At 48.7% G+C, this 27,988-nt stretch overlaps 1 protein-coding gene across 2 annotated transcripts; it reads left to right on the plus strand.

Moving 5' to 3' along the window:
• The first annotated feature begins 76 nt into the window (after positions 1 to 76).
• On the plus strand, positions 77 to 27,937 carry YARS1 (tyrosyl-tRNA synthetase 1). Of its 2 annotated transcripts, none has more exons than XR_001795551.4 (13): positions 77 to 262; positions 3,663 to 3,809; positions 3,961 to 4,136; positions 11,532 to 11,661; positions 13,230 to 13,310; positions 16,421 to 16,513; positions 17,666 to 17,801; positions 18,243 to 18,328; positions 22,861 to 22,996; positions 23,995 to 24,092; positions 24,927 to 25,120; positions 25,660 to 25,757; positions 27,149 to 27,937. XR_001795551.4 is itself a non-coding variant. In XM_002720707.6 (13 exons), the coding sequence occupies exons 1-13, from the start codon at positions 206 to 208 to the stop codon at positions 27,257 to 27,259; spliced, it is 1,587 nt and encodes a 528-aa protein (XP_002720753.1). In that variant the 5' UTR covers positions 77 to 205; the 3' UTR covers positions 27,260 to 27,937. The 2 variants fall into 2 exon arrangements, 1 of the variants encoding a protein (XP_002720753.1); XM_002720707.6 differs by having other exon boundaries at positions 25,616 to 25,757.
• The last annotated feature ends 51 nt before the right edge of the window (positions 27,938 to 27,988 follow it).

Genomic DNA, 27,988 nt, shown 5'->3' on the forward strand with positions numbered 1-27,988 from the left:
CCTCATCGACCCTCTCGACTCTCCGCTGCTCCGGACTCTTTCCTCGTTGCTACTGGGCAGAGAGAGGTGCAGGCCTAGGAAGACGAGCGACGAGCTCAGCTGACGCAACCCGGCAGGACTCGCGTGACAGTTCCCGGCACGCGGCGGCCACCGAGGAGGAGGCGCGGGTACCAGGCTGAACGCGAGACGCAGGGGTGGCTGAGCCATGGGGGATGCTCCAAGTCCTGAAGAGAAGCTGCACCTTATCACCCGGAACCTGCAGGTTGGGCCTCGGGGTTGGAAATGCGCCGTCGTAGACTGGGATCCTAAGTGCATGGGGACAGGGACTCCGCGCCGGGGAGCTCTGAGAGTCCTCTCTGCTGATCACTCAGCCATTCCCGGAGTGCCACAGAGATCACGGTGGGCTCTCATGAGCAGCCGCGTCGTTGGAGCCCGGCTTTGACTCCAGGACTGCCACCCCACCCACCCTATTGTGTGCCAAGTGCGGTGCTAGGCGCTGGGGAGACGTCAGGGCCCTGCTCTCCCACAGAGCTTGTCGGGAGGGAACCGGACGTTTAAAATGGCCCGTAATCCAGACCATTGCAGGGGAAGCAGGCACTAGAGGTGACCGTGCGGGGAGCTTTGGAAAGGAATGAGGTACGGCTCCCCCGAGGAAGCGACCTCTCCACTGAGCCCCGAAGGCTGCACCTCCTGTCGCCAGCTGCTGCGGGAGCAGGGTTTAACCGGAGGCGGAGCGGAAGGATGCGGGGAAGGGCATTTCAGAGAGAGGGAACAGTAGCGCCGAGCTCCGGAGGGGAGGGTGAGCACGGGGCTCAGTTCCCTCGCCTCCTCGGATTATCAGGCAGACCCCTCCCAAGCGCTTTTCTTAAATAGTCGCTCTCCCGCCCCTGCTCCGCCTTTTTCTGTTGTTCCTCCCTAACTCTTCTCACACACACACTGATACACTTTTTACATTTTACTTGTGTGTTCAGGAAGGATCGTAAGGACCAAGTCATAAGGGCCCTGTAAGCTTTATTCTACAAGGCCAGTTTAAAATTGAGCCTTGGGGGCAGGCGTTTGGCACAGCAGTTAAACTACCATTCGGGACTCGTGCTCCTCTCAATAGAATGCCTCGGTTCAAGTCCCGGGTTCAGGTCCGGTACCGGCTTCCCGACAGTGCACACCCTGGGGAGCAGCAGGTGGTGGCTCCAGCAGGAGGTCCCTGCCAGATTGGATTCCAGACTCCTAGCTTTGATCAGGCCCAGAGCTGGTGGTTGTGGGCATTTGGAGAGTGATCCAGTGCATGGGAGATCTCTCTCTCTCTCTCTCTCTCTTTCCCTCTGTCTTCAAATAAATTCAGAAGGACAAAAACCTTTAACATCGAGGCTGGCACTGTGGCACAGTAGGCTAAGCCTCTGCACCGTGACACTGGCATCCCTTATTGCACCGGTTCCTGTCCTGGCTGTTCCACTTCTGATCCAGCTCTCTGCTGTGGCCTGGGAAAGCAGTAGAAGATGGACCAAGTGCTTGGGCCCCTGCGCCTGCATGGGAGACCCGGAAGAAGCTCCTGGCTCCTGGCTTTGAATCAGCCTGGCTCTGGTCATTGTGGCCATTTGGGGAGTGAACCAGCGGGTGGAAGACCTTTCTCTGTAACTCTATCTCTCAAATAAATAAATAAAATCTTAAAGCACTTTAACGTTGAGTTTTACTCAAAGAGCATCACTTGGACCACTGCTTATTTTGTGTTTTTGAGATAGAGTTCACGTACTATAAAATTTATACTTCTTTTAAGATTTATTTCATTTGGAAGTGATGAGGACAGCAGAGTGAGAGAGAGAGAGAGCTCTTCCATCCTCGGGTTCACTCCCCAAATAGCTACAACAGCCAGGGCTGGGCCAGGCTGAAGCCAGGAGTGTCTTCCCAGGTCTCCCATGTGGGTGCAGGGGCCCAAGCATTTGGGCCATTCTCTGCTGCTTTCCCAGGGTACAGCAGGGAGCTGGATGGGAAGTGGAGCAGCTGGGACTTGGACAGGCACTTTTATGGGATACTGGCATTGCAGACCACGGCTTAACCTACTGTTCCACGACACTGGTCCCCAAATATTGAAATTTAAAGATCTCTGTGGCTACCCCTTAGAACGTGGATTGGAAGAAGCAAGAATAGATGCAAGAGACCTGTTGGGAGGTGTTACATTAACCCTGGTGTGATCTTGTTAGCAGAGATGGGTGGAACAGAGGTTCTTGTCTTCACACAGGAAAGAATTCAGGTGTGAGACAGGAGTGGGAAGCAAGGCAGCAAGGTTTAATGGGGCAGGGGCCTCCATGAGAACAGATGGGAGCTCTCCAGACAGAATCTGAGTGCCCAGCCATTCAGACTGGGGTAGGCAAGATCACATAGTTTAATGGAAAGAAGACATCTGAGAGGCCAGGCCGACGTCAGCAAAGAACTGAGAGAAATGCACCTGAAAGATGAGGCGAGTGTCCCAGGGGAGACTGAGCACAGTCTGTATTCAGTCCGGGGCTTCCGGTCCCCCCCCCACCTCCTCCAGGGTTTGCCAGGTGTGAAACAGGCAAACTGACTCCCAGGGTCTTACTGCTCAGTGGTATCAGGCTGGGTAGCCCCCTTGGCACTGAACAGAGAGGATTCTCCTGGGGTACCTTCCTTGGGGGCAAGGTTGGGACCACCTATGGTTATGGGGGTGTGGGACTTTGTAGTGTAAACTACTGGGCTGCTTCCAAGGTGTGCGTCTGAGTCTGCTCATTCCTTTCCGTGGGTGCTGTTTCCTTAGACCCCTCACACACACACACACACACACACACACACACAGGCTGATTTCCAACTTCCTGCCTAACAGTCTGAGAGAGGCCTGGATGATGGTGAAGAGGTAATGAAGAGGCAGAGAGAAGTAGGAGGATTTAAGCTGATTCAGAGTAACTTAAGCACTTGGTGAATACTATTAGTACCACTTAGTGAACCAGGGGTGAGACTGTGAGTGGAGAAGGTAGTTAGGAGTGGGTGAGGAAGGCAAGAGCATGAGTTTAATTTGAACACGTTGAGTTTGAAACACTGGGTTGATAACAAGTACATAGTTCTGGACAAGGGACCCTCAGAAAGCTCACGTAGAGTAAAAAAAAAGACTAAAGCCCCGAGGACTGCTAATATTTAATGATTAGGAAAAACGAGAGCAGCTGTGAAAAAAAATCTAAGCAGCCAGAAGAGAAAAGAGGACAAAAAATAATAATGATAAAGGAGGAGAGTGCTTCAGGGAGGGAGTGAGGACTAAAGAGTATTCCCGGAACTTGGCAATGCAGAGGGCATCTGTGATCTTGTAAGAGTGCGTGTGATCACAGACTTCAGCAGTGCGATATGGTACAGAACTCAGAGTGGAATAGGAGATGAGACCTGAACAAAGAACAACTATTTTCAAAAGTTGGCTGCGAAAGGCAAGGGAGTGGTTAGAGGGGCAGCTGTGGACAGGGCCGTGCCCGCACACCCCTAACCTCCATGTCCTGGAGCATGTCCTGGGAGTCCTGGGAGCACTAGCAGCAGTACCAATCCTACCTTGGCTTTCAGCACTGAGAACGTGGCTGGCTCTCCCTGCTTGGCTCTGAGCCAGGTGACAGGGTAGTGGATGAGCAAGGTGGGGCACCTGCATTCAACCAGCTCTTCTGCTTCTGCCACAGGAGGTTCTGGGCGAAGAGAAGCTGAAGGAGATACTGAAGGAGCGAGAACTTAAGGTTTACTGGGGCACGGCAACCACAGGCAAGCCACATGTGGCTTACTTCGTGCCCATGTCGAAGATTGCCGACTTTTTGAAAGCGGGATGTGAGGTAAGAACAAATGCTGTAAACCAAGTGACTGCCCTTGGGGAATGACCAAAAGAAGGCTTCCCAAGGGTGAGGTGGGGGTGGGGAGGTGGAAGTAGGTTGGAGGTACTGGAACAAGTTCATGTTTTGGTGGTCCCTTATCTCCTATGGCCAGGTTACAATTCTGTTTGCGGATCTTCATGCATACTTGGATAACATGAAAGCCCCATGGGAACTTCTAGAACTCCGAACTAGTTACTATGAGAATGTGATCAAGGCAATGCTGGAGAGCATTGGTGTGCCCTTGGAGAAGCTCAAGTTCGTCAAAGGCACTGATTACCAGCTCAGCAAGTAAGTGCTTGATCTTCCACCCTCCTTGTGGTTCTGGTGCCTCCAGCTAATTATAGGCCTACAGAGTCCAGAAACTCATTAAGTTTGGATTAGAAGCTGTTGACAGTATGTTAAGAACCATTTTTAAGAGGTATACCGTTTGTCTCTTTAATTCATCCACCAACAATGTACTGACTGGTGAATACCTAGGTGCTGCCCTGTTGGCTGGAGATGTAACTCTAATCAGAGCAAAGGCTTTGGCCCTGCAGAGTCCACAGAACATGGTGGGAAGAGATGGTGAATGCCAGCTTCCCCTTTAAGATTTATTGTATTTATTTGAAAGTCAGAGTTTAAGAAAGAGAGAGGTCTTCCATCCACTGGTTCACTCCCTAAATTGCTGTCAATGGCCAGGGCTGGGCCAGGCCTAAGACAGGAGTCAGAAGCTTCATCTAGATCTCCCATAAGGGTGCAGGGGTCCAAGCTCTTGGGCCATCTTCTGCTGCTTTCCCAGGTGCATTAGCAGGGAGCTGGACGGGAAATGGAGCAGCTGGGACTTGAACCAGTGCCCATATGGGACGCAGGCATCACAGGTGGCAGCTTAACCCACTATGCCTCAATGCCAGTCACCCTCCCCAACAATTTTTAGTGCTACTTATCTTTGTAAATTTTATTTGTATTTATAATGTTAACATAGATATAATTTTGTATTCTGTTTTTAGCTTATTGTTTCTGAATTCCCCCATGCTGCCTCATAATTTCTACATTTAAGATTTTTTGAAGTCTCTCAAATAAGACTTTATTACTCTATGTCATATGTCACTCTACTTGTCACTTTAACTAAATACCACTGTACTTTTCACTTTTACATTTAAACCTTCACAACAAACTTAAGCATTGTTTCCTTATCTCATAGATAAGGAAATAGATTCAGATATAACTTTACCAAATCTATTTATCTAGTACGTAGACAAATCAGGATGTGCCTCCATTTCTTTTGCTTATGAGAAATACATGCACATTTTTACTTCAGCTAATCTTCATGTATTCAGAACTTTAAATCTGCAGCTCCTGTAGAGTACCTGAGATTTCATTCATGCTTGCATTTAATCTACATACACTTAGGGAGCCCCTGTTATGTGGCAAGCACTAGTCTAGGCCCTGGTTTGTAGAAGTAAACTAAGACAAAAGTCCCTATCCCAACAGGGTTTCCTCTCCAACAGGGAGTGCAGACCATGAGCAATAATGTATTGTGTGTGTCAGATGTCAGATGTGTCAGATGTCAGACCGTGAGCAATAATATATTGTGTGTGTCAGATGGTAATAGGTGCCACAAGGCAGGCAGGCTGGGGAGAGAAAGTTCTCAGTGAGTGGAGGTTTCTTTTTAAATAGGGTGCTTACAGAAGACTTCTCTGATAAGATAACATTAGGCAGAAACTGGAAAAAGGCAAGGAAGTGGATCGTGCAAATATTGTGCGGTCAGCTTTGGGCCCAACTAACTGTGGATCAAAAAAATTGGGGGGGGGGATTGAATCTGGACTAACATGTACACACTTTTCTCCTTGTTGTTATTCCCTAAACAATGCAGCATAACAATTATTACATTGTGTGTGTATTACATCAAATACTAAAGTAATCCAGAGGTGATTGAAAGTGTATGGGAGGATGTGCATAGGCTATATGCCAATACCAGGCCATTTCATATCGAAGACTCCTGCATCTGTGGCTGGGAGGTGCAGTTTCTCATGGATACTGAAGGAGCACTGTATTGAGTTCTTACCATGTACCAGACACTCTTCTAGGTACTGGTGTTATAACTGAATAACACTGGCAGAGTTTTTATTCTCCTAGAACTTAATAGAAATTGGGGAATGAGAAGATGGAAAAAATTAAAGCCATTTTCCTTCAAAATCACTTGATATTTTTCTAGATAAAAAAGTGACTTTAACGGAAGATGGGTTTGTATTGCTCATTTTGATGTACTCTTTCTGTTCCAAACTCAGCAATGATAGGTAAAAATACAACAATAAAAATACCAAAGGGCCCAGCTAGATTCAAAAACAAACTGGACCCCTCTGTAGTAAGAGAAACGCACTGAAATGTAAAGTGATGACTCGGGCTGGAGTTCTAAGTCTGTGGATTCTGTGAGCAGTGGGGACAAAGCAGGCCGACTGCTTAAAGCCACAGACTAAAGTGGGGGCTTTTCCAGTGCCCACTCCCTGGCAAGCCCCCAGATCTTCAGGGACTTCCATCAAGCACCAGGCTCCTAGGAGCAGGAGTATGTGCAAACCAAGAATTTAATCATCACTTACTATGTCACTGATGTCACTAAGACATAAGTGCTAAAATGCCAAGCAATAACATCCACTAAAAAGAGTAAATCGTGACATAGAAAGAGGCACAAATGAAACATGAATAGTTAGAAATAAAAAGAACCATTTAGACATCTTGGGAAGGTAAATATAAGTCATTAAAGAAAAAAAAAACACCTTGAATAGATGGGATCAACTGTAAAGCGAACACAGTTGAAAAGCAGAGATTTGGCTGGTGCCGCGGCTCACTAGTCCCAGTTGGGGCACGGGATTCTGTCCCGGTTGCTCCTCTTCCAGTCCAGCTCTCTGCTGTGGCCCGGGAGTGCAGTGGAGGATGGCCCAGGTCCTTGGGCCCTGCACCCACATGGGAGACCAAGAGGAAGCACGTGGCTCCTGGCTTCGCCTGCAACATGCCGGCCATGGCAGCCACTTGGAGGGTGAATCAATGGAAAAAGGAAGACCTTTCTCTCTCTCTCTCTCTCTCTCTCTCTCCCTCCCTGTCTAACTCTGCCTGTTGAAAGAGAGAGAGAGAGAGAGAGAGAGAGAGAGAGAGAGAGAGAGAAGGAAGGAGGGAGGGAGGGAGAAAGAAAGAGAGAGAGAGAGAAAAGAAGGGAGGGAGGGAGGAAGGGAGGAAAGCAAGCAAGCAAGCAAGCAAGCAGAGCAGAGCAGAGCAGAGATTTGAGTACTAAGACAGAGAGATGGACCAAAAAAAAGTAAGAGTTGTTAAGGTACAGATAAAGACTTTTGTTTAAAGTAATCTGGCCAACCAAGAACTTCGACCTACTTTCTTACTGAAAACCACTAAAAATGGTAGATTTTAAAAATTTTAAAGCAAAACATACCAATGTATTCACAAGTTTCCTCAAGAATACCCAGTAGTTGGGGCTGGCATTGTGGTACAGTAGGTTTAAGCAGCTACCTGTGACACTGGCATCCCATGAGGGTGCTGATTACAGGCCCAGCTGCTCCACTAGCAATCCAGCTCCCTGCTAAGGCACCTGAGAAAGCTAGGCCCAGCCCTAGCTCTTGTGGCCATTTGGGGCATGAAACAGCATTTATCTCTGTGTGTGTGTGTGTCTCCCCCTTTCAAATAAATGAGTAAATCTTTAAAAAAAAAAAAAAAAAGTGGTCAGAGACAAAGAGAAAGTAGGACTATATTTCAGTTAATCTAAAATATCTTTGAAAGTACTAATTAGTCAATAACGCGCCATTGTTTCTAAGACTCACCTAGATCTCAGAGATGTTAAATTTTTGTTTTTGTTTTTTAAAGCTTTTATTTATTTATTTGTAAAGTAGACTTACAGATTGAGAGAGGGAGAGACAAAGAAAAAGGTCTTCCACCCACTGGTTCACTCCCCAAATGGCCACAACAGCCAGAGGTAGGCCACTGTGAAGCCAGGAGCCAGGAGCTTCTGCTGGGTTTCCTACGCAGGTGCAGGGGCCCAAGCACTTGGTCCATCTTCTACTGCTCTCCCAGGCCATAGCAGAGAGCTGGACCAGAAGAGGAGCAGCCAGGACATGAACTGGTGCCTATATGAGATGTTGGTGCTACAGGCGGAGGCTTAGCCTACTACACCATAGTACCAGCCCCCTAAAATGCATCTTTTTTTTTTTTTTTTTTTTTTTATTTATTTGAAAGATGGAATTACAGAGAGACGGAAATTCAGAGAGAGAGAGATCTTCCATCTGCTGGTTCCCTCCCCAATTGGCTGCAACAGCTGGAGCTGCCCCAATTCGAAGCCAGGAGCTTCTTCCAGGTCTCCCACATGGGTGCAGAGGCCCAAGAACTTGGGCCATTTTCTACTGCTTTCCCAGGCCACAGCAGAGAGCTGAATTGGAAGAGGAGCAGCCGGGACTAGAATTGGTGCCCATATGGAATGCTGGCACTTCAGGCCAGGGCTTTAACCCACTGTGCGCTGGCACCCTAAAATGCATCTTAAAAGTCCATAAAATGTAGACTTCACTTGTGGGACACTGAAGATTACTTGCGTCTTCAAGGAGCTCATTGAATTGTATGAACTTAAATTTGAACTTGGTTTTTCATGGCCTCTCAGGGCAAAATGGGAAAAAAGATTTAAAAAATTAGAGGACTAGCTAGGAGGTCCAATATTTGAATTATAAATGTTCCAGAAAAAAGAACAGAGAATCAGAGAGGAAATAAACAATGATATACATTAAGAATGAAATAAGTTAAGGATGTCTGAGGACAGTTAAAAGAGTTTTCAGATGGAGAGGGCCTATGAAGTGCCTAGAACAATGCATGAATATAAACCTACTTTAAAGTGCATTTTCTTCTGATTTTAAAACTCCAGGGATGGGCTCAGCATTGTGGCAGAGCAGTTAAGCCGCTGCCTATGGCGCCAGCATCCCCTGTGTTCACCAATTCAAGTCCCCACTATTCCACTTCCAATCTAGCTCCCTGCTAATACACCTGGGAAGGCAATGGAAGATGACCCAAGTGCCTGGGCCCCTCTGCCCTCATGGGAGACCCAAAAGAATCTTCCAACTCCTGGCTTCAAATCATCCCTGCTCTGGCCATTGCAGCCATTTGGGGAGTGAACCAGTGGATGGAAGAAATCTCTTTTTCTTTCTCTCCCTCCCTCTCTCTATAACTCAGCCTTTCAAATAAATACAATAAATATTCAAAAAAAAAAGATGACCACAATAGCCAGGGCTGGGCCAGGCCAAAGCCAAGAGCTTCTTCCAGGTCTCCCAGGTAGATGCAGGGGCCCAAAGCCTTGGACCATCTTCTGCTGCTTTCCCAGGTGTATTAGCAGGAAGTTGGATTGGAAGTGGAACAGCTAGGACTTGAACCAGTGCCCAAATGGGATGCTGGCACTGCAACCCACTGCGGCAACGGTATCAGTCCCTAAAATAAATCTCACAAAAAAAGATCTCGGCTGGCGCCACAGCTCACTAGGCTAATCGTCCGCCTGCAGCACTGGCACCCCGGGTTCTAGTCCCGGTTGGGGCGCCGGATTCTGTCCCAGTTGCCCCTCTTCCAGTCCAGCTCTCTGCTGTGGCCCGGGAGTGCAGTGGAGGATGGCCCAAGTGCTTGGGCCCTGCACCCCCACGGGAGACCGGGAGGAGGCTTCAGATTGACGTGGTGCTCCGGCCTTAGTGGCCATTTGGGGGTGAACCATTGGAAGGAAGACCTTTCACTCTGTCTCTTTCTCACTGTCCACTCTGCCTGTCAAAAAATAAAAATTAAAAAAAAAAAAATCTCCAGGAACAAAAATATTCTAGGAACTTCCAAAGGGACAAAGTTCCATACAAAATGTCAGGAATCAAAATTGCATATTTCTTAAAAGGAACATTGAAAGCCGAAGGCAGTGAAGTAGTACCTTAAAATCGCAAATGAAAAAAATTTCCAGCCTAAAATTCTGTACCTAGCCAAATTACCATTCAAATATAGAGATAAAATACCTGTCTCTGAAAAAAACTCAATTTCATGTTTTTGTTGGTGATTTGGGTTTCCTCTTCTATGAAGTGTCTGCAAGTGTTTTTTGCCTGTTGTCCACTCTTTTTTAGGAGATCCTTATGAATTCTGGGTACCAAAATGCTTGTCATTCATATAAGAATTAGCATGGCAATGGATGAATAACCACTTACACAGAATGGAGAGTTCAGGACTTGATCCTCACATATCTGAAAACTTGACCAATGACAAAGCTGGTGTTAGGATCAGCAGAGAAAAATAAACTTCGAAAGAAAAAATGGAGGAGCCAGCAGTGTGCAACAGCAGGTTAAGCTGCTACTTGCAAGACTGGCATCCCATGTTGGAGTGATAGTCGGCGACCTGGGTCTTTCACTCCCTGCTAACACTCCTGGGAAGCCAGCAGAGGATGGCCCAAGTTCCTGGGCCTTTGTCACCCACATGGGAGACCTGGATGGAGTTCCAGGCTCCTGGCTTTGGCCTGGACAAGCCCTGGCCATTGCAACTATTTGGTGAGTGAACCAGCACTCTAGCTTTCAAGTAAGCAAATCTTAAAAAGAGAGAGAGAGAGAGAAAAACAAAGAAAAATAGGTTCAGAGAAAATTGATTTTCTCTGTGGGGGAAAAAGTAATTCTTCCATGTCAAGTGAATTAAAGATTTCATTGTAAGAACCAAACTATAAAACATCTAAAAAGTAGTATATAGGTAGTATTTAGGACTATCTCATGGTCTCATGGTGGGAAAAATTAAACAAAGCAGAAATCACAGGAAAAGATTGTTGAATTCGGTCACATTAAAATTAAAAACTTCAGTCTATCAAAAGTTAACCAAAAAGGGGAGCTACAAACTGGAATAAGATATATTTATAATACATATAGCTGACAAAGGATTCATATCTAATATATTTCAACAACTACAGAATCAGTTGTTGAGAAAGCAAGTCCAGAAAAGAAAGACTGTGTGTGTTTCACAGAAGAAATGACCAATAAGGATATGGGAAGATGTTTAACTTCTTGGGTTATTATTCAAAGAAATGTAAATTAAAACCACAGTGAGAAATCCTTCCATGCTCACTAAATTGGCAAAAATTTTAAATAATGATAAAATTAAATAATAAGATTGGTACGCGCTGCTTTAAAAATAGATTGGTATTATCCTTTAAAATTCAAGATGCAAATTCCCTGTGATCTAAAAGTTCTATTACGAGGTACGTATAGAGAAACTTGCACCTGTGTTCCAGGACACTCATACAGGAATATTTGCCCTGGTTGCTGAGAGACGCAGGGGTAATGTAGAGGTGGAAAGCAGCGCAGAAGTTCAGGCCGGGGGCTAGTCTGAAGGAGGAGGAAGTAGGACAGGACTGTGGCGGGGCCTCCGGAGCTCCGGGAGTAACTGTTAGGCCTTTTCTTGAACTCTGTGACGGGTACGCTGTGCTTTGTATTTAACTTTGAAAAAAGGCATGGAAGATAGAGAAATACGGAAAAACACAACAGAAAGTGCTATTTGGAATGAAACCTCTGGGTTCTGTGCTCTCAGGGTTTGGAAGCTCCAGGCACTGGTGTCTGGGAATCTTGAATTAGACTGGAGCAGTGAATTAATGTGCGTTAGGACTGCCCCGGGCGGTGGAGGCCTGGCTCCGTCTTACAGCCGTCCCCTTTCTGCCCTCTTCAGAGAGTACACACTGGATGTGTACAGACTGTCCTCGGTGGTCACACAGCACGATGCCAAGAAAGCTGGAGCTGAGGTGGTAAAGCAGGTGGAGCACCCTCTGCTGAGTGGTCTGCTGTACCCTGGACTGCAGGTACCGCGGGGATGGAGTGCTCCCAGCTGAACTGACGCACACTGGCTGTTTCTTCAGCCTCTAGGCTTCCTCTCTGTCTTCCTCCTGCTCCCCCCATCCCCAACCCCAGTGTCTGCTCTTTTACCTCTTCAGTTGTCCTCCTCTGCTGTCTGTCCTTTGAGGACATTGCTCAACTTACACACCTTTATGTTCGTCTTCAAGAAAATAACATTCAGAGTGATATGTGAAAATACACAGTAAGCATGATCCTATTTTTCAATAAATAAAGCACACAGCATATTTCACATATGAGGGCACTTCACAACGTTTGTAGGAAAATGGAAATAAAAGATAGGCTTATTTTGATGGAAAAAAAATATGTAATTGGGGCTAGCCTTGTGGCACAGCAGGGTAAGCTGCTGCATGCAATGCCAGCATCCCATATAGGAGCTGGTTCAAGTCCCGGCTGCTCCACTTCTGATCCAGCTCCCTGCTATTGCACCTGGGAAAGCAGCGAGGCTGGCCACAAGTCCTTGGACCGCTGCACCCATGTGAGAGACCTGGGTGGAGTTCTGGGCTCCTAGCTTCAGCCTGACATGGCCCCAACTGTTGCAGCCATTTGGGAAGTGAACCAATAGATGGAAGATCTCTTTCTCTCTGCCTCTCTTCTTTCTGTCACTCTGTCTTTCAAATAAATATATCTTTAGAAATACATATATTTTAAAAATTATTCAGCTTATGTTTAGGTTTTTCATAATATGGGAGCTCCATTAACTTTTTTACTTTTTTTAAGATTTATTTATTTATTTGAAAGGCAGAGTTACACAGAAAAAAAAGGATCTTCTTCCCAAATGGCAGCAACAGCCAGGGATGAGACAGGATAAGCCAGGAGCCTAAAACTCTGTCTGGGTCCCCTGCATGAGTAACATGGGCCCAAATACTTGGATGCTGGCGCTGCAGGTGACTTAACCAGCTGTGCCACAGCATTGGCCCAGGACTTGCTTTTTATGCCACGTGCTTGTCCCAGGCTGCTCTGTGTGACATGACTTCTCCCTCCCTCTGCGCTGCCTCCCCACTGGATTATGAGATTCCTGAGGGTGGAGAATACACTTCTTATTTTTATACTTGTTTGTTTTTATTTGAAAGAGAGGACAATAGAGAGAGAAGTCTTCTATCTGTTGGTTCAATCCCTCAGCAGCTTGGGCTGGCCAGGCCAAAAGAGTTAGGAATTCCATCCAGGTCTCCCACATAGTTAGCAGGGACCCAAATACTTGAGCCATTACCTGCTGTCTCCCAGTGTGCTTATTAGCAGGAAACTGGATCTGAGGCAGGACTAGGTCCTAGGCACTCTGTGGATACAGGCGTCCCAAGCAGCAGCTTAACCTGCAGCACCCCAAGGCCTGCCTAGGCTGCCCTCTTGTTTGTTTTTACGCAGTGACATCATATGCAGTAATGCTCGCTGTAGGCTCTCAGCAACGGTTCTAGCTCTACTTTCTGAAAAATCCAGTGATTTTCAAAAGTTTCTGATTTCGCAGACCCGTAAAGAAGAAATGCAATTGGTATTTATGCACATGTGTTTATTTCCACAGGCTTTGGATGAAGAGTATTTAAAAGTAGATGCCCAATTTGGAGGCGTTGATCAGAGGAAGATTTTCACCTTTGCAGAGAAGGTTCGTGTCCTCTTTCCTGTCCCTCTTGCTCTGAGCCGCGGAGGTATGCAAGTAACGTTGATAGAACTGCTCTGTGTCTGTCCCACCAGTCATAATCACATGGAATGGTAGGTATTCTCTTGGTTCTGCAGATGAGAGAACTGAGGCTAGAAAAATCAGACAGTTAGCCGATGTCACACAGTTTCTCCCTGAGCAACTCTGCCGCCTCTAGTGGTCTAGCTGCCACTGGGAAGCTGCCCCGGGACCTGCTGACAGCGCTCTTTCCTGGAAGCCCATTTTCTAGGGCTACTGTCCTTTCCACAGCGCTTGGTCTCCACCGCCCTGTCTCCCATGTACACTGCTCAGCCCTGAGATGAGGTTTAACAGGGTTTAGCAGGAAATCAGCACAAACGCATAACAGTTCTTTTCTGGGAAAGAACCTGAGAAAGCTGAAAAGGGCTATTGAGAAGTTACTGGTATTGTTGAAACCTTCTCAAAGCCTCCCATTGGCAAGGATGTAGAGAAAACGCTGCTAGTGGAAATGTAAAGTCTTGGACAACCCTAAAGTGTTTCTCTGACCTAATAGTTCTATTTCAGAAATTTGTCCCAGGGAAATAGTAAGAATTGAGTGCAGTAGGATTTATGTCTCAGAATACTTGTCACAGGGCCGGTGTTGTGGTGCTACAGGTTAAGTTGCTGCCTGTGACACTGGCATCCCATATGGGCACCTGTTCATGTCCCTGCTGCTCCACTTCCAATCCAACTCCCTGCTAATGGCCTGGGAAAAGCAATGCTTTATTATTTTGCTTATTTGGAATGCAGTGGGACAGAAAGATCTTCTATCTGCTGGTTCACTCCCCATATACCCACAACAGCTGGGGCTGGGCCAGGCCAACGGCAGGAACTCAGAACTCTACCCAGGTCTCCCACGTGGTGGTAGGGCCCCAAACACTTGAGCCATTGTGTGATGCCTGCAAAAAGGCATTAGCAAGAAGCTGGATTGGAAGTAGAGTAGCCAGGATTCAGCTGATACTCCAATCCAGGGTTCAGGCATTGAAAGCAGCAGCTTAGCCTGCTACACTACAGCACCCACCTCTGTTTGGCTATTTTCTATTAACCTTTCAAGTTCATTAATCCTGTCGTCTATTAGATCTACTATTGTACTGTGCCATGTTAGAACTTCCATGTAATTCTTTTTTATAGTTTCCAGTTCCCTTTTCTAATTCTTTATTTGTTTTGTCCATTTTTTCTTTACCATCCTGATCACAGTTATTTTGGCATGCTGCTTTGCTTGCTTGCTCCAATAACTGAATTTTTTCTAGATCTGTTTCTATTGATTGTTTTCTCAGCCTGCCAGTTCCCTTAATTTCTTCCCATTTCTGGTACTTTTTTAATTGTATCAAATGTTTATAGGTGTGTTGTAGATTCTGTTTATAGAGTGCCATGTTTTCTGTCAGCTGCTAAATTTGTCACCTTGGTCCAGTCTGGGGTTGGTTTTAGTCTTTGTTAGAGTGCGTTCACCTTAGTTTTGCCCTTCCTCTCACGGTGTGGTCCCTCCTCCTAGGGCGTGGTCCTTCTGAGGCCTCAAACCACAATCTGAGAGTGTTTACAAAGTCCTCTTTACTTTGAACCTAAACTCCAACCCCTGTTTCCCCGGCACTGTGCAGCCCCTGAGATCTGTGCAGGTCTTCAGCTTCCCAGACCCAGTTCTCTGGGGGGCTTCCTGGAATCTCACCATGGGCATTCACAGCCATGAGTCAGCCAAGAAATCATGGGGAATTTTGACATAATTTAGGGGGGAGGGGCACCGTCTTTCTAAATCACATCCCAAATCCTAGCCCCTGTAGCCCCACAGCCCCTTTCTGTGTGGTCCGACTGCTGCCCTCTGCTGGGTCCCTCATTCCTGCTGCTGGGTTTGGAAAAAATGCCCTCAGGTAGAAAGCCAGTGGGAGCTTTCCCTCTTTGAAGACTTGTAGCCAGGGGCAGGTGCTGTGGCAGTAGGTTAATCCTCTACCTGTAGCACCAGCATCCCACATGGACGCTGGTTCTAGTCCCGCTCCTGGTTTCAGATCGGCACAACTCTGGCCATTGTGGCCATTTGGAGAGTGAACCGGCCGGCGCCGCGGCTCACTAGGCTAATCCTCCGCCTTGCGGCGCCGGCACACCGGGTTCTAGTCCCGGTCGGGGCGCCGGATTCTGTCCCGGTTGCCCCTCTTCCAGGCCAGCTCTCTGCTGTGGCCCGGGAGTGCAGTGGAGGATGGCCCAGGTGCTTGGGCCCTGCACCCCATGGGAGACCAGGAAAAGCACCTGGCTCCTGGCTCCTGCCATCGGATCAGCGTGGTGCGCCGGCCGCAGCGCGCTGGCCGCGGCGGCCATTGGAGGGTGAACCAAGGGCAAAGGAAGACCTTTCTCTGTGTCTCTCTCTCTCACTGTCCACTCTGCCTGTCAAAAAAAAAAAAAAAAAAAAAAGGTGGAGAGTGAACCAGCAGATAGAAGACCTTTCTGTCTCTCCCTCTCACTGTCTGTAACTCTGCCTCTCAAATAAATAAAATCTAAAAAAAAAAAAAAATGTAGCCTACACTGGCTTCCATCTTAAAATTGTAAATAAATCTTTAAAAAGAGAAGGAGGCCGGCACCGCAGCTCAATAGACTAATCCTCCACCTAGCGGCGCCGGCACACCGGGTTCTAACCCGGTCGGGGCACCGGATTCTGTCCCGGTTGCCCCTCTTCCAGGCCAGCTCTCTGCTGTGGCCAGGGAGTGCAGTGGAGTATGGCCCAAGTACTTGGGCCCTGCACCCCATGGGAGACCAGGAGAAGCACCTGGCTCCTGCCATCGGATCAGCGCAGTGCGCCGGCTGCAGCGGCCATTGGAGGGTGAACCAACGGCAAAGGAAGACCTTTCTGTCTCTCTCTCTCACTGTCCACTCTGCCTGTCAAAAAAAAAAAGAGAAAGAAAAGCAGTAGGAAAAAATTCCTTTGTTGTCATTATAGTCATTACTAGAAACTATATATTCAGTGGAAGGAGTATTGGAAGGAATGTATCAGCTGTTAAGTTGCTGGTCAAGGAAGAACAGGGCACTGCGGAGGAATTTATGCTGATATCTGCCTTTGTGTGCTTCCCATCTCACAGTACCTCCCTGCTCTTGGCTACTCTAAACGGGTCCATCTCATGAATCCGATGGTCCCAGGATTAACTGGCAGCAAAATGAGCTCTTCTGAAGAGGTAAGTTGCCAGCCATGACTTGTTTAGAAATCTACAGCAAGAGCTGGAGAGATTGAGAACTCAAAAGTGCAAAAACCTGGCGAACTATAGAGCTCCCAAATATTTGAGCTATGAGTGACCTTATGTCGTCCAATTAATTTAGTGGTTGTTGAGTGTTACAGGAGCCAGAACCAGTCCCGAGGGGATCCAGTTGTAATTGGAATCGTTTTTATTGCTATTTTTTATGGATTAAAAAAAAATAAGGAAAATAATGTAGCGGTGTGCTAAAATTCACCTTTACTAGTAAGAGGGCCATAGTTGCATTTCATCAGTTAGCATTTTGGTTCTTGGGGTACTGTTCAATATAACTAAAATGACAAACATGATATCTTTTAATGTTTAATTATCCTGTTAGGGAAAAGTATGTCCCTGTTCTGATCATTAGGGACACAGCATAGAGGAATTAGTGGAAGCCAAAGATGTGAAAAATTGAGTTTTGGGTTCCTCATGTGGCTGACATTTAGAATCAACTAGGGAATTAAAACAAATGGGGCAGGCATATGGTACAGCAGTCAAGATGACGACACTTTACTGTTGACTGAGCCCTGTCCTTAGACATTCTGATAAAATGGTTCTAGGATGATTCATGGATTCTGGTTTAAGTCACACTGGGGCACTTGTTTAATTCTTTCAGCCTGACTTCTCAAAATGTGTGTGATCAGATAGTGGTAAATACAATATATGATATATTGCTATCACTTTTGTCTTTATTTTTAAAGAAATGCATTCATTCCTTTTTCTCTCACCTTAAGATGCCCCACGTGTCAGTCATCCCCCCCAACAAAGCACTATACCCCTCAGGCTGACGCACATTCGCTAAGGATGTTTTTTAGAAGAACCCAGCTGATTCTTATACAGTCATGTGTACCCTTTAGGCTACAACGCTGGCCCCATTTTTCTACAAATTTACAACAATGAGGCTTAGGAAGAGTACAGAAAAATTTACTTATTGCTGCCCTTAGGGGTGGCAGGGTTGTGAGTGGTTCTTCCCTCAAACTCTGCTTTTGTTATGGTGGTTTAATGTTGAGATCTGTTTTAAAAAGAATCCACAGATTACTTGAGCATGTTCCCATTTTCAACCACAAGAGGTCCCCTTCCCCCCATGGCATCTAGGAGTCCAAGATCGATCTCCTTGATCGCAAGGAAGATGTGAAGAAAAAACTGAAGAAGGCGTTCTGTGAGCCAGGAAACGTGGAGAACAATGGGGTCCTGTCCTTCATCAAGCACGTGCTCTTCCCCCTCAAGGCCGGTAGGGCACCCCTGCTCTCTTCTCAGAGGCTAGTGCTGCGGTCACACCTGGGGTTTGGCACACTCTTCCCCCAGCTTCTCTGCTCTGATTGCTCATTCATTAACGTGTGGATGACGTTGGCATACCGTCAAGTTGCCCAAGCATTCGTCACCAGGCTGTGTTCTGCGGGGGTGTCAGAGTAGGCAAGGATGTTTAGTGAGGGTGGGGTCAGGCATGTTGAGCTGGAGTTACCCGAAAGAAATGGGAGCCGTGATCCCTCAGGAGCCAGGCTCCAGCTGGGTATACGGTGTCCCACTCTTCCAATTTAAGAGCAGTAAAATGGCAGAAATGGTCACAAAGCTCACAGTCCATGTGGCAAACCCCACTCTCGTGCGTGTGGCCTGGGAAAGCTGGCTCTGCTGTTATCAATGAGTTTATGGGCATAGATGCTTTTTCTTACAGAGTTCGTGATCCTTCGAGACGAGAAATGGGGTGGAAACAAAACCTACACAGCTTACTCGGACCTGGAAAAGGATTTCGCTGATGAGGTAATACTACAGGAAAACGAACCTCTCCCTTTCGGCCTAGGCAGGTTGTAGTTGTGTGCCACAGGGTTCCGTCTTGATGCTTTCCAGGGCTGTGCAAGTATATTTTGTATAATGGTTTAGATGAGGATTCGGGCGTTCCACAGGGTATACAGGCAAATGGCACAAAATTAAGACAAAAGGAGTCTTAATCACTCTCCAAAGAACTTGACAGATGTCAATACAAGATGAAGCCCAACAAGATGGAGTATTTTAGGGACAGGTGCAAAATCAAGATTCAAACAAGAGAGATACTACAAGAGGACAGAACAGAGGCTACTATTCATTCAGTTAACAAAAGAATTAGTAAGGACCTTGTGCTAGGCACTGTTGCTAGGGATTGATAACTACCGAGGGTTAAATCCTCATGGATCTCAGTCCAGCAGGGGAGGCAGATATGTAAACAAATGTTATTTTCTATTTTACAGTACACTGAGAGAAGATATGAGTAGTGTATATAAGGAATGAAATAGAGGGTCTTGATTGACTCGGAATTCAAGCTGAATCAACAGTTTGATTGAACTGCTTGAAATGTTAATGAAGGAGCAGGTGTCTGGCATGACAGTTACACTGATGCTTGGGACACGCCAGCCTCCCCTCTCAGGGTGCCTGACACTGATGCTTGGGACACGCCAGCCTCCCCTCTCAGGGTGCCTGACACTGATGCTTGGGACACGCCAGCCTCCCCTCTCAGGGTGCCTGACACTGATGCTTGGGACACGCCAGCCTCCCCTCTCAGGGTGCCTGGGTTCAAGTGCGAGCTCCACTTCCAATCCAGCTTCCTCCCTATATACACGTGGAGGGCAGTGGGTGATGGCTTGAGCAGTGGGGTCCCTATTAGCCACGTGGAAAACCTGGATTGAGTTCTGGGCTCCTGGCTTCAACCCAGCCTCAGGGCTGTTGAATGTGGGGGGTAAACCAGCAGGAACCCTCCTCTCCCTTCCTCCTCACCTCTCTCTTTCAAATAAATAAAAATTTGTAAAGGGAGAATACCAATAAAATAATTTTTTAAAAAAACAGAAATCCTGGTGCCGGCGCCGTGGCTCACTTGGCTAATCCTCTGCCTGCGGCACCAGCATCCCATATGGGTACCGGGTTCTAGTCCCGGCTGCCCCCTTCCAGTCCAGCTCTCTGTTGTGGCCCGGGAGGGCAGTGGAGGATGGCTCAAGTGCTTGGGCCCTGCACCCACATGGGAGACCAGGAGGATGCACCTGGCTCCTGGCTTCAGGCTGGCACAGTGCCGGCCGTAGCGGCCATTTGGGGAGTGAACCAATGGAAGGAAGACCTTTCTCTCTGTCTTTCTCTCTGTCTATAACTCAACCTGTCAAAATAAAAAATAAATAAATAAACAAAACAGAAATCCTGGACTAAGTCATCAGGAATGTAGAGTTCAAAACCTGAGAAGTGCTAGTCCACTAAGTGCTCTGTGGCTCTGCATGCACGGGGGTTGTGCAGTCAGTCCTGGACATGGACTCTGAGCAGTTTACTTATTTATAATTTTGTAGATATTTATTTATTTATTTGAAAGGCAGAATTACAGAGAGACAAAGAGAGAGGTCTTTTATCCGCTGGTTCACTCCTCAGATGGCCACAAGGGCCAGAGCTGGGCTGGTCCAAAGCCAGGAGCTTGGAGCTTCTTCCATCCAGGTCTCTCACATGGGTGCAGGGGCCCAAGCACTTGGCCCATCTTCTGCTTCCCCAGGCCATAGCAGCGAGTTGGATCAGAAGTAGAGCAGCTGGGACTCGAACCAGCGCCCATATGGGATGTCTACAATGCAAGTGGCGGCTTTACCTCCTAAGCTCTGGCCCCTGAGTGGTTTATTTAACAACTCAGACGTGTTGGGTAGGGAAGGAGCAATGGTGTGATGGATCAGAATCAACCATGTCACAAAACGCACAGTTCAGAGAACTTGGGGGTGTGCATCTGGAAAGCAGGTATGTGTTCAGTCACCCTCAGATTCCAGCTGGACTCGGGGTGGAGGGGATCAAAGCAAGACTATAGAAGAGGGCTCCAGGGCCCCAGGGCGGCCCGTTTGTCTTCAGCCTCGGGAAGAACTTTCTCTGACCTCAGCGGTTTGATGCTGGACAGAGCTGCCTCACCGTGACCTCGAGTTCCCCTCACTGGAGGTGCTCAGGCAGAGGCTGGAGAACCACTCAGAGGCAGTGTTGTATGCAGCTTTGAGCATCAGATGCAGGGAAAGGCTCGGTGACCTCTGAAGTCTGAAGGCCTGCAAGGCCCTTTAATGGATATTTCACAGCCATGGCTCTGTAGCCCTTCTCTCCGCCGACCGAGGAAGGCCACAGAAGCTGCACTCTGCCCCTCAAACCCGTAAACAGTGTTTGGAGGGAGTAATGAGAGGGAACTGACGATGGGCCTCTGACACAGGTCTGCAGCCGCCCCATCCGAGAGCACTTTTCCTGGGTGCTGCCTGCAGAAGCTGCGTGGGGCTGGTGCACCTGAGAAATTGAATGTTAATACCTTTAATACCCGCACAAGGTTAGTGGCTACCGGATAGGTCAGCAGCAAGCCTAAAGGTTTTGTATTTTTAAAAATTAAATACTCACAGGGAAATGAAGAAGTAGCACCAGAAACAAAAATGCAGGCATTATAGTATTATAGATACGCAGGCTTAAAGAATGTCCTCTCAGAATATCTCGAAGACGCTTTCAGGCCAGATTTGGATATAGAAGAATAGTCACAGGACATACAAACAAATGAATTTTTTTTTTTTTAGGATTTATTTTATTTATTTGAAAGGCCAAGTTAGAGAAAGGAAAAGAGAGAGAGAGAGAGAGAGAGAGAGAGAGAGAGGTCTTCCATCCGCTGGTTCACTCCCAAATGGCTGCAATGTCCAGGGCTGTGCCAGGCTGAAACCAAGAACCAGGAGCTTCTTCTGTGTCTCCCACATGTAAATAGGAGCCCAAGTCTGGGCCATCTCCCACTGCCTTTCCAGGCACATTAGCAGGGAACTGGATGGGAAGTGGAGCAACTGAGACTTCAACCTGCACGCCCATATGGGGTGCCAGCCACTGAAAAAATAAATTATTAAACTACAGGCTGAATATCCCTTATCCAGAATGCTTGGAATCTGAAGCGTTTCAGAGTTCAGATTTTGTCAAATTTTGGAATATCTGCATGTACATCATGACATGGGAGTGGGACCCAGATCCAAACATGGATTTCATGATGCACATAGCCAGAAGGTAATCTTACACAGTATTTTTAGTGTGCCCACATTTCAACTGTGACGTGAGATCAGATGTGGAATTTTTAGTGCTCAAAAATTTCCAAATTTGGAGCTTTTTGGATTAGGGATGCTCAACCTGAACCCTTGGACCAGCACTCTTTTCCCACTTCCATGATGTGATGTGGTCCTCCTTCTGACTCTGGAACACAGCTGTTGTTATCTTCATGTTATAAGAAAAGGAGCCAAAACCTAGAGGGGTTGAGTTTGGGGTTACACAAATAGCTGGGAATCAAACCCAGGTCTGTCTGACTCCATACATAGCCCTTGTTCTTTCTTCTCTAACTCAGCGCACTCCTGCAGGTTGTCTGTCACCCTTGGTTACCTGTGTGTTTCTCTGTACAACACTCCGTTTATGCCACCACTCTAAGCATAAATGGAGGGACTGGAAGAATTAGACCAATAAATACATCCAGCCTCAAACACTCTCAAGTACATGTGGAATTCACAGCTGGAGGCTGTCTCTGTGGTGCAGCAGGTTAAGCCGCCACTTGACACTGGCATCCTATATCAGAGTACCAATTTGAGTCCCGGCTATTCTACTTGTGATGTAGTTTCCTGGTAATGTGTCTGTTAAGGCAGCGGAGGGAGCCCAAGTACTTGGGCCCCTGCCCACTTGGAAGAGCAAGATAGAGCTCCTGGCTCCTGGCTTCAGCCTGGCCCAGACCCAGCTCTTGTTTGGGGAGTAAATCAGTAGTCTATTTACCTATCTCTGTTGCTCTGCCTTTAAAAATATTTATTTTTACTTGAAAGAGTTACAGAGATCTTCCATCTGCTGATTCACTCCCTAAGTGGTCATAATGGCCAGAGCTGGGCCAGGCCAAAGCCAGAGGCCTGGAACTCCATCCATATCTCCCACATGGGTGGCAAGTGCCCCAGCATTTGGGCTGTGTTCCACAGCTTTCCCAGGCACATTAGCAGGGAACTGGATCAGAAGTGGAGCAGCCAGGATCAAACTGGCACCCATATGGAATTCCAGCATCGCAGATGGAGGCTTAACCCCCTGTACCACAATGCTGGCCCCAATAAATAAATCTATAAATTTTTTTTAAGAAAATTCTGTGTTTTAGATGAGTTAGCCTTTCTGAAATGTGTTCCCCCTTTTCTTTATCTTCCTCACAAGAAGGTCACGAGGATCAAATAAGACTGCATGTGGGGAACCAAGTCCCTGCATCTGTGTACGTTCTCAGTCGATTGAGTGTCCTGCGCCCTGTTAGGCTTCTTCTCACCTGGTCGCATTGGCTTCTGCAGGTTGTACACCCTGGAGACCTCAAGAATTCTGTTGAAGTCGCCCTGAACAAGCTGCTGGATCCCATCAGGGAGAAGTTTAATTCCCCTGCCCTGAAAAAGCTGGCCAGTGCTGCCTATCCAGATCCCTCAAAGCAGAGTAAGCCAGCTGGGGAGGGGGGAGGCCAGGGAGGAGGTGATGGGGTCTGTAGAGCCCCTGGTCAGTGGGCCCAAGAACCTGGGGGTCTGAAGGGCAGGATTCACATATCCCGCTGAGTGCTGAGAGATCTAGAGTCACTGTGGTCAGTGCCGTGGGGTCATTACATCCTGGTGGGCCAACACTGCTGGGTCACTAAGCCCGCCTCTTCACTAGGAGAGGGACTGGGTTAGACCACCTGTGGGCAGCTGGCCGTGGGGTGGTTGTCTGTGACGCGGCTGCCCTCCCAGTGCTTCCACCTGGCTCTCAGTCGGCCATCCACACCTTGTCCATGATGCCGAGCCACTGGCATTGGTAGCTTCATGTGACCCTCCCAGGAAGGACTCAGTATGTGAAATCATGAATGGGAACGCCTAAAGGTGGCAAAGCTACCAATGTCCCCTCCTTCCCCTCCACCCTGACAACAGAGGGACAGAGTAGATGAAAATCTAGCCCGTCACTTCTGAAAGGTTTTCAACCTTGCTTTATTTATTTTTTTAAGATCATGTATTTATTTAAAAGTCAGAGAGACAGAGATCTTCCATCTGCTGGTTCACTCCCCAAATGGCTGCAATGGCAGGGGCTGGGCCAGGTCAAAGCCAGGAGGTTCTTCCGGGTCTTCTACATGGGTGGCAGGGGCCCAAGTACTTGGGCCATCTTCCAGTGCTTTTCCCAAGCCATTAGCTGGGAGCTAGATTGGAAGTGGAGCAGCCAGGACGTGAAGCGGTGCCCATATGGGATGCCAGCATCAAAGGCAGTGGTTTTACCTGCTACGCCCTGGCACCGGCCCCTGTCTTCCCTTCTTTAAAGAAGGTTAACCCTTCTTTAAAAGGTTGGTTGATTCTGGGAGCTCTACACCAAATCTTGCCTGAGCTCCAAGTCCTCATTTTGGTGGGATCAGCAGCTTACTTGCCATGGGGAAGGAGGAGAGTCTTGATCCCATGAGGTTTTTTCATTCCCAGAGCCAGTTGCCAAAGGCCCTGCCAAGAATTCAGAACCAGAGGAAGTCATCCCCTCCCGGCTGGACATCCGTGTGGGGAAAATCATCAGTGTGGAGAAGGTACTCGTTCTTACCACATCCCAGAGAAGCAGATGGGGTCAGGCCCCTGGCCTGGAGACGGGAAGCAACATCCCCGGGGTCACACTGCAGGCAGAGTGCAGGCGTCTGATTCCAGGTGTCGGGCTTTGCGTGGCCTCCGGACCTTATGCAACCAAACACGTCCAGGCACTCAGAGTTGGGGGGCGGGTGTTAGTCAGAGGGAACTTGTTTATCTGTGAAATCCGGTCTGACGGACTCACCTGCTTTCTCTTCACTTGCATGGACAAGCTGCCGGCCCTATCTCGGCTCAGCCACTTTGTCTCCCCTTTCAGACAGTGGTGGAGAGAGGAGGACTTCCTTTTCCCGAGACCGGTCGTGTGGCCAGTGTCAGGACTGTTGCTCTGGGCTTTTCACACCTAGCATGGAGTGACCTTTCCCTGTAAAGACCTAGTCACCAGAACCCCCTTGACAGCCACTGGTGCTTCAGATGCTGAGGCCAACAGTTGTCCAGCTGTCCCCCATCTCCCAGTCACCTGGGACCCATCTAGCACGGCACACGGACCATAGTGGTGGCTACCCAGACAGTCCAGGCCATCGGTCTCTGCCAGCGGTTCCTTGACCTCTTACACAAGCATATGGGTTCATTTCCCTCAAAGCTGGCCTCTTGGCCCAGAGCAGACCATACCTGGAATGCCCATTTCTCCTGCCTGCCATCTGGGGCTGGAAAGGGTGAGCTCCAGAGGTCCCTCCAGGGGCCTCTACCAGGAGCAGATGCCCCTTCCTGGAGTCAGAGTTCCCCGAGCCCTCGGCCCTCCCCACTCTGCTCTTCTGCTACCTGACATGTCTTGCTGGCAGCACCCAGATGCAGACAGCCTGTACGTGGAGAAGATCGAGGTCGGGGAAGCTGAGCCCCGGACTGTGGTGAGCGGCCTGGTACAGTTCGTGCCCAAGGAGGAACTGCAGGACCGGCTGGTGGTGGTGCTGTGCAACCTGAAACCCCAGAAGATGAGGGGAGTCGAGTCCCAGGGCATGCTTCTGTGCGCGTCCACGTGAGTGAGGCGCTGCGGGGGAGGGCAGGAGGACAAGGGAGCTGGCCCACGTGCTGCCCTTCCCTAGGCCTGCGGAAGCCCTGAGAACACGTGTCTCCTCCACACTGATGCCAGAAGATAACACTAGAATTTGTTGCACAAGTACACGACTGAAGCACTTTGCTCAGTTGATTTTTGTTAAAACAGAAATTGAGTTTTCAAAGGAGTTTCTGAGAGGTGGAGCCAGGATTCAGATCCAGTTCTGAGGGGCTGGAAAGTCCTTGCTGGGTTGTTTCATACTGCTTCCCCTGAGACCCAGACTGTGGCATCAGATTTCCTTGTAACCTAACGCTGGTGATAACCAGGCCAGCTAAGCGAGGACCTCCTGGGCTCTGGCATCGAGGAGACCCTAAATCCCATGTGGGTCCCTACGGAAGGGCCTAGTTGCTTTGGCCACCCCGGCTTCTGGAAGGCATCCATCGCCTCACCCTTCCCTTGTCCCGTGTGTCTTCCCAGAGAAGGGGTAAACCGCCAGGTTGAACCTCTGGACCCTCCTGCAGGCTCTGCCCCTGGTGAGCGAGTGTTTGTGAAGGGCTACGAGAAGGGCCAGCCAGACGAGGAGCTCAAGCCCAAGAAGAAAGTCTTTGAGAAGCTGCAGGTAAGGAGCTGCAGGTGTTCCCGTTGGGCTGGGCGCCTGGACTGTGTGCCCAAACTGCTTGCTCTGTTACTGAATCCACAGCCGACTCCTTCCCAGTTGGGACTTCTTGGGCTGTTTAAGATTTATTTATTTGAAAGAGTGATGGAGAGGGAGAAACAAAGAGAGATCTCCCATCTGGTGGTTCACTCCCCATATGGCCACAACAGCCAGGGCTGGGCCAGGCCAAAGCCAGGAACTCCATCCTGGTCTCCCACATGGGTGCAGGGGCCCAAGGACCTGGGCCATCTTCCCAGGGGCATTAGCAAAGAGTTGAGTTGGAAGTGATGCAGCTGGGACTCAAACCAGTGCCCGATGTCAGCACCATGACACTGGCCTCCTAAAGATTTATTTATTTATTTGAAAGGCAGAGTTACAGAGACAGAGGAGGGGAAGAGACCAACAGATCTTCCATTTGTTGCTTCACTCCCCAAAATGGCCACAGAGGCCTTGGCTTTGCCAGGCCACAGCCAGGAGCTTCATAGAAGTCTCCCACGTGGGTGGCAGGAGCCCAAGGACTTGGGCCATCCTGCAGTGCTTTCCCAGGCACATTAGCAGGGAACCGGATTGGAATTGGAGCAGCCACTGCTCTCACTGCTCAAACCTGTGCTCAAAGAATATGCGGAGTCGCAGGCTGCGCCTTCACCTGCTGTACCACAGCACGCTATCCTCCCCCAGTGGGGACTTCTGAGCCCCATCTTCATTCCAGACCTTTCTGAGCAGCATGGTGGTCCAGGCCTTGCAGGTACTGAGGCACTGTGGGAGGGACTCAGACATTTCCTCACTCGATCCTCAGGCCCTGGAGGATCATCCCCATCTTACCGACAGAATAGTTTCCAGCGGCCACATGGGGTTGCCAGAAGTGATGGAGCCAGGATCAAAACCCTGTCAGGGTGCCCCCTGCCCACTCTGACCTTGGAGCTCTCATTCTCTCCTGTCTGCACGCCAACCCACACATGGCCTTCCCCAGAGATCCCAGAGGATCATTCATTCCACAAATAGCCGTGGCTCACTAAGCTAATCCTCCGCCTGCGGCACCGGCACCCCGGGTTCTAGTCCCAGTTGCTCCTCTTCCAGTCCAGCTCTCTGCTGTGGCCCAGGAAGGCAGTGGAAGATGGCCCAAGTGCTTGGGTCCTACACCTGCATGGGGGACCAGGAGGAAACACCTGGCTCCTGGCTTCAGGTCGGCGCTGCGTGCTGGCTGTAATAGCCATTTGGGGGGTGAACCAACGGAAGGAAGACCTTTCTCTCTGTCTCTCTCTCTCTCACTGTCTAAATTCTGCCTGTCAAAAAAAAAAAAAAGAGGGCCTGCACTCACTCCCACCACTGTCTCCACCTCTTGCTGTCTTGTGCAGGCCGACTTTAAAATTTCCGAGGAGTGCGTCGCACAGTGGAAGCACACCAACTTCATGACCAAGCTGGGCTGCGTCTCCTGCAAATCACTGAAAGGCGGGAACATCAGCTAGCGGCCTGGCGGCTCCTCCCTTCCCCCATCATCCTGCGCCCTCCGCTGCCTCCTCAGTTTGCTCGTCCGTCATCCATAGCCCACCTCAGGACACTGAAGCAGCAGATCCGTGGGCCTGCGGCTCCCCGGCGCAGAGTCTGGGCTCCTGCTGTCTGGCTACAGTGAGACTGACCCTGGCGGGGAGTGCTGAGAGCAGGGCGGCAGGAAGTCAGCTCTGCCCTCTTCCCTTGGCAGCCAACCTGAGAAATCTGGTTCCAATGTCACTCTCATGCCACAGTCCTCGTAATTGGAAAAATACTGGTTTCCAGGTTTTCTTGGAATTATCCCAGCAGCTGTGCCTCTAGTCGGGATCTAGTGCCTGGACTGGGCTAATTACAGCTTCTCCCCAACAGGAAATTGTGGGATTTGAAAAGGAAAGAGAAGAGAAAACAGAGAAGCTAGTGGTCTACCGAGTAGCTGGCCGCTTTCCCAGTGCCTGCCTCCTGAGGCTTGGCCCTGGGGCACAGGGATGGCCACAGGGCTCCCGCAGGGTCCCTTCATCCAGCTGTGTTAGCATCAGGAGTGGAATGGGATGGAGCAGTGTGGGTTCCTTCACAGAGGGTCGGGTACTTCTCCATAAGACATCTCAATCAAATCACCATCAGTATCAGAAATTCAAATAAAGTGTCTGAACAATGGAGCCTGAGTGGTGCCTGTGTGTGGGCTGGGCCATCGCAGCAGAGAGCATGGG

This window comes from Oryctolagus cuniculus, chromosome 7 (genome assembly GCF_051225735.1).
Source record: "Oryctolagus cuniculus isolate XC-2025 breed Fujian yellow rabbit chromosome 7, ASM5122573v1, whole genome shotgun sequence".
Taxonomy (NCBI): Eukaryota; Metazoa; Chordata; class Mammalia; order Lagomorpha; family Leporidae; genus Oryctolagus; species Oryctolagus cuniculus.

What these genes read in the sequence shown, in the direction of transcription:
- YARS1 (XM_002720707.6), top strand. Translation starts at nt 206, where the DNA reads ATGGGGGATGCTCCAAGTCCTGAAGAGAAGCTGCACCTTATCACCCGG. An exon ending in AAAAGGATTTCGCTGATGAG is followed by an intron (nt 18,329 to 22,860) that starts GTAATACTACAG and finishes TGGCTTCTGCAG; the next exon opens with GTTGTACACCCTGGAGACCT. An exon ending in AAATCATCAGTGTGGAGAAG is followed by an intron (nt 24,093 to 24,926) that starts GTACTCGTTCTT and finishes TCTTGCTGGCAG; the next exon opens with CACCCAGATGCAGACAGCCT.